Here is a 6,000-nt window from a genome sequence, read left to right on the forward strand (position 1 = left end):
AGGGGAGTACCTACCTAGATCACTGATGAATCAAAGAAGGCTTTTGGGAAGAGGCGATGACTTTTCACAAAATGACTGAGCGTATTATCTAGGCAAAAAAGGTGGGCAAGTGGAGGAAGTTAAGTATACAAAAGCACAGCACTAAGAGAAAGCTGTTAAGGGGGAACTGCTTGATATGGGGTATGTTTGGGGGAATGGCAAGAAATGAGACTGGAAAAGCACACAGATGCAGGTCACAAGGAGTCTGGTGTGCCTTCATTCTAAGGTTGACATGAACCATCGCAGGGCTCTTAATCACAGAACTGTCATAATCAGAGATCACTGTGAAACAGGATGGCTTAGAGGATATGGAGCCAACGAGAGGGAGTTACTAATTCAGCCTTATATTGACGAGGGCCTGAGTTAAAGCAGCAGGAGGAAGGAAAGGACCACCTGAAGTAAAATCATTGGTAAAATGATATGCTCTTGGTCATACGTCCTTGCCTAACTAAAGATGCTGAACATTCTGGACAATAACATTGTTTTTCATGTTGTTATAAATGAAACTTGTGATGTAACTGTTAAACTGCTTCAGAAAGTCTTTAAATGTCTTCTCTTCTGTTCATTTAAAGTTGTGCAGAAATATTCCTGAACTTAAAAATCAGAGCCTGGTTGCCTTCTTTGGTCTGTTTTTTAGATTGGAAAATGCTCAGTATCCCTACCAACTCTACATTGCTCCTCCCACCAGCAGCACAGAACGACCAGGTCCAAATGGTCCAGACAGACCTTTTCAGTGTCCCACCTGTGGGGTGCGATTCACCCGTATTCAGAACCTGAAACAGCACATGCTCATCCACTCAGGTAATGTCATCTTCCAGGTCTCCTTATTGTGGTATAATTGAGGACTCTAAAACATTTTATTTTGGAATCCCAGTTAAAAATGGTAAACAGATGTTTTTAAGTTAGAAAAAAGTATACATCTGGGAAGTCAGGTGAGAACAGATAAACGTAGGTCTGTTGCTAAAATGGTGCAGTGTCAGAAAGCTCTTTGCTTAATACATTTGCCACAGGCACAGGTATTCTGCTTAAAGTTTAAAGAGGGTGTGTATAATGTGTGAATGAGAAAGATGTGTGTGTGTATGAGGGAGAAAAGCACAAAGACATACGGTAAAGCAAATGGGGTGAACAGGGTATATATTGGTGTTCTTTGTCCTGTTCTCTTTGTAACTTCTCTGTAACTTTGTAATTATTTGCAAATAAAAAGTGTTTTTAAACAATAGCAGTAATTTTAATTCTACAATCCTGAATTTCTCTGAGCCCTGATTAGTCAGCCCTGTAGTATTTTTTAGTATAAAAAGACTTTGGATAAATGGTATGTAGAACATATTTGAAACTTAAATGCAGTAATCATATAAAGGCAACGAAGTCCTTGTGGGTAGAACACTGACCTCTGGCAAGTAAGACGTCTTTGCTTTCATTCTCAGCTGTGTAGCTGCTCACTTGCCTCTTCTCTACAAGGTCTATAATCCCTGTGCTCATGCCAACTCTGCCTTTGTTAAATCAACAGATTATATTTTGAAGGTTTTTGAAATTTTTTGCCAAAATTTTGACAATGAATTGGAAGAGACCATTAATATACTTTATAGTTCGTTTATTAATTTCTACATATTTTCTATCACTACTACATTAAATATCCAAAAACCCAATTAATCAAGTGGTAGTTCTATTACAATCATTAATTATGGTCAAAGATGTTAGAATTTTCTTTTTTTTTCCCCCTCATTTCTCTCTGAGGTGCTGATCATTTTCACGTCTTCTCAGTATAAACCTCACTATTTTAATGAAGTGAAATAATACATGGAACATGAAGATTTGGGTTCTGTTTAAATACTGTGGTTAAATTGTGTTTTGAAGTTTATAAAGTAGAAGATGTACAGGAGTTAAAAGCCCCGTTGGAGTTTGCATCACCTAGATCACCCCATCCAGCCATGCCTTTCTTTCTCTCCCTTTTTTTTTCCCCCAGGCACTAGTGCCTCTTCAGAAGTTCTGTACCTTTTTCTGAAATACTGAATTTGGCAGTTCATTTTTGCTGATAACTTTTGTCTTTTCAGATTATCTGTTGCTCCAGAATTAGAGTTCAGGAAGTTATGGGGATTATGGCCTTTCAGTTTATTTGTTTTTAGATAATACTTTGTTTTGCTTTATTTTATAGGAATTAAACCATTTCAGTGTGACCGCTGTGGGAAAAAGTTCACCAGGGCTTACTCGCTAAAGATGCATCGCCTAAAGCATGAAGGTAAACGCTGTTTCCGGTGCCAGATATGTAGTGCCACTTTCACTTCCTTCGGGGAATATAAACACCACATGAGGGTTTCCCGGCACATTATCCGCAAGCCTCGGATTTACGAGTGCAAAACATGTGGCGCCATGTTCACCAACTCTGGGAATTTAATCGTGCACCTGAGGAGTCTGAACCATGAAGCGTCAGAGCTAGCAAACTACTTCCAGAGCAGGTGAGGTGCACAACGAAAACCGAACCAGGAAAACTGCTTTCTGAACTCTCTTTTCCTGCTTTTAGGGCAGCCTGCTGTGTTTTTTAAATCAGGTTGCCAGCTAATCAGTCACATTCCTTTTAAATTCCCACTCTCCGATAATACTCTGATCTCCTGATCTAATAAAATTTTGCTGATCCTTCTAAGTATATGCAATTTGAAGTATTTTCATAGTTGGGTTAGGAATCTTTTCCTACAGAAGTAGACTGCTTACCTGCTTGTTTCAGTTTTTTGGGTTTTGTTTTTTTAAACATAAGCTTAAAGTAAATTCTGTAGTGGATCTTAATAGACCTTATTGGAAAACTTACTATGTCACGTGATACTTAGTGGTGTTTGATTACTTCAGACCATTTGGGTGTTAATTAAATGATGATCACTTCTCTCTTCTGAAATATTAAGAGAGAAACTTCAACAGCAGCTATAATGGATATGATCATTTATATCAAAGGAAGTTTTCCCTTTTTCCTTTCAGTTTAGAGCTCCATGCTTTTAACATTAAAAATTTGTAGTAGAGTTACCTTTCTGATTTGTCAGGTGTCCAGGGATCAGGTTCTGGTTCTAGTTCTGCGACTAACTATTAGGATTGAACCTGTCACTTGACAGATGAAGAAGCTGGAAGCTTAGAGGGAAGATAAAATGTGAGCTTTAAAGATGATTTCTGAGGTCTCCTCTGGGTGTGAAATTCTGTTGTCCTTTTTTAGTACTTCTTCAGTATTGTGCATCTGTAGGAACCCTTATTTCCCTATAAAATGAAATAATACATTTAAACCACCTTTATTTCCTAAATCTTATTTTTCAATAAATTCCAAATTATTCCTGCATAGATTTTTGTTTTTCTTTTCAGACCAGACAGTTTGTTTAACCATTTCTAACTCTGGGTGTCTGGTTGTCATTTCACTAAGCCCAGCATTGGGGCTAAACCATGTCCCAGTTAACCACTCCTGTTTTTGGTGTCTTCCCTGTGCTGAGCCCTCTCCCGTCCACTCCTCTTGTGTAACACCTGACGACTCTATCAGATACAACATAGGACGTCTTAAGTTGCTTTGCAGATGAGCAGATTTTAATTTTTTTATTAATAGTGGACAATCCTAGTATAAAATAACCTTAAGTATATTAGTTATTGATAGTCCTAATATAATGAACTTTTTTGTTCAGCAATAAAGACTTAAATCAAGCATCTAACTAGTTTTTAACATTTCTCTGTATAGTGGATTATGTATAAGGTCATTTGTGCAAGAGAATTTAGTTTCTTAACTAATTTTTATCCAGGAAGTAATAAAAAAATAAGGTGTGTATATACCTTGTAATTAGTGTGTAATCCAAGAAAGGTTAAGGATAAAGTATTGTAATGGTCTTTGCTTCACTGAACATGCTATTTGCATTTGTTTTGTGTATGGAGTCTCTTCTGCATCAAACCAGAAGAGCTGGACATCAGAGAGACATTGAAGACAGTAATCTTGTCTCTTGGTTATAGGGAGAGGACATGTACTTTGGTTCTAATGGATAGCTTTGATTCATATTTAGAAAAGTTTAGAAGTTGGAAATTCCTGAGTTATAATCTTCATTGAAGATGTAGAGAAATGAAGTATCCCAGTCTTGTTGTATAAATCGGGTCTGTTTATTGTATCTTATTTATTACTGGCTTGAAAATTAACTCCCTGCTTCATCCTTTGCCTCTTATCTAGTGATTTCCTAGTACCGGACTACTTAAACCAGGAGCCGGAAGATACCCTTGTTCAATATGACCTTGGAGAACACAGTTTTGAAAGCAGCTCCTCTGTTCAGATGCCTGTGATTTCACAGGTCTCCTCGACCCAGAATTGTGAAAGCAGTTTTCCTCTGGGGTCTCTTGGTGAGCTGGCAGAAAAAGAGGAAGAAATGCCAGACCAGCCAAAGACCAGTGTTTGTGCCGAGGCAACCAGAGATGACCCCCCAAAATCAGAGCTGTCTTCTATAACTATTGAGTAATTTCTTGTTTGGGCTTCATTTTTGATTTTTGGAAAGTGCCTGTGCTTGGTCTTGTACATTTAAATTTAATTTAATTTTTTAAATGAAAAAAGGGTTTGTGGAAGAATTTCCCTTTTTATTTTGTAAGCCCTGCAAGTAGTGTTTTATTTTTCATGACAGAGAGATTGTTTCTGTAAGTGCACAATGATGTGATGTTGAAACATAATAGAAACCTTGAGACTTAAGGAGAACCAGTTGACTTAAAAAAACTTGTATCAGTTTCCTCTTCTGTTGTTAAGAGTAGGCTAACAACAGATCATTAGGTGAAAAAGAAATCAGATGATTATTAACCTTCCTGAGATGAAAGGATACACCAGAAACAAATGACTAAATGAATTTGGGTGACTTGAGTAGATGTTTACTCCTGTTCACAGGATATTTTACAGTCTTTTGTAAAGCCTGTTGTTTTGGAAGTATTTATGGTAAGCTTTCTTAAAAATTATTAGGGTATATACTTGTGAAATCCAAAGTATTCTTTTTTTTTAAAGCTTTGTCATTATGATTTTTCATGGTGAAAATCTGGTATTGGGATAGGTACTCCCTGTACCTCTGTGTAGTACCACTCCTCGAAGTGATCTTTCTTCTATGAAAGAAGGCAAAGAACCACGGTCGAGAATAGTCAAGCGTGCATAACAGGAAAGGAGAGCACAGTATGTGAACCTCAGCTTCTTAGGGACTCTTACATACTGCTTTTCTGGCTGAAATTGTCGTTTGCCTGGTCTTTGAATGTTAACGCCCGGCTAAGTAAGTCATTGCCTGAATCCGTTTGGTCTTACCCCATCAGCAGCACTTTCTCTTGCCTATACTTGGCCTGATCCCATAAAAAGGAAAAAATACTGGAGATGTTCTATATTTTATATATAGGTTGTTGTATTGTTTGGGGATGTTTTGGACAAAATAAAGACTTCTCTGTTAAGGCTACATTCTTAACCCAACTGACATTGTTTACAAAAAAAAACCCACATGACAGCGATACATTGTCCTTGTTCCAAAATATCTTTGGACGTTGCCAAATATCTTATTAAAAGTATAGTTTTTACACACTGTAAGCAATAAAGTAGAAGATGAAAAGAGGCTATAAAATGATGATCTATAACTCAAATCTGAGGGGAGAAAAAGAATTAAGGCTAGAAAAAAACTAAAAATTTTAAATTAATGAATATTACCTCTTTTGCTGCTGAGAAAAAAAAAAACTTCCTGGGTTACAGTTGAAATATACAAGATACTCTGGACTGGAGTGTACGTTTTCTCTGGTGCCGTTAAAGCATCTCTGACCTTGATCCTAAATATTCATGAGTCCACAAACAGTGAACTTTGGAGTAACTTTTTTTCTGCGTATATACCCAAAGTTTAATAATTATGAAAGCACCTGATTATAGATGAGAAAAAGAAACAAAATATAGTTTCTTACTCAAAACACAAGATCTCAATTTTGGGTGCTAGACCTTAATAATAAAATATA

The 6,000-nt window shown here is 36.9% G+C and overlaps 1 protein-coding gene across 8 annotated transcripts in view; it reads left to right on the forward strand.

Annotated features, from left to right (window-relative positions):
* ZBTB44 (zinc finger and BTB domain containing 44) overlaps positions 1 to 5,459 on the forward strand; it is a 39,178-nt gene extending 33,719 nt beyond the window's left edge. For 6 of the 8 annotated variants that reach the window (XM_072954026.1, XM_015245591.3, XM_072954028.1 and 3 more), the window contains 3 exons: positions 677 to 840; positions 2,192 to 2,492; positions 4,217 to 5,459. In XM_072954026.1, coding sequence (XP_072810127.1) covers positions 677 to 840; positions 2,192 to 2,492; positions 4,217 to 4,499 — 748 coding nt within the window. In that variant the 3' untranslated portion in view covers positions 4,500 to 5,459. The remainder of the gene's footprint in view (positions 1 to 676; positions 841 to 2,191; positions 2,493 to 4,216) is intronic. The other 2 variants (XM_072954029.1, XM_006211642.3) reach the window with 2 other exon arrangements.
* Positions 5,460 to 6,000: the final 541 nt, after the last annotated feature.

Source organism: Vicugna pacos, chromosome 33 (assembly GCF_048564905.1).
Source record: "Vicugna pacos chromosome 33, VicPac4, whole genome shotgun sequence".
Classification (NCBI taxonomy): domain Eukaryota; kingdom Metazoa; phylum Chordata; class Mammalia; order Artiodactyla; family Camelidae; genus Vicugna; species Vicugna pacos.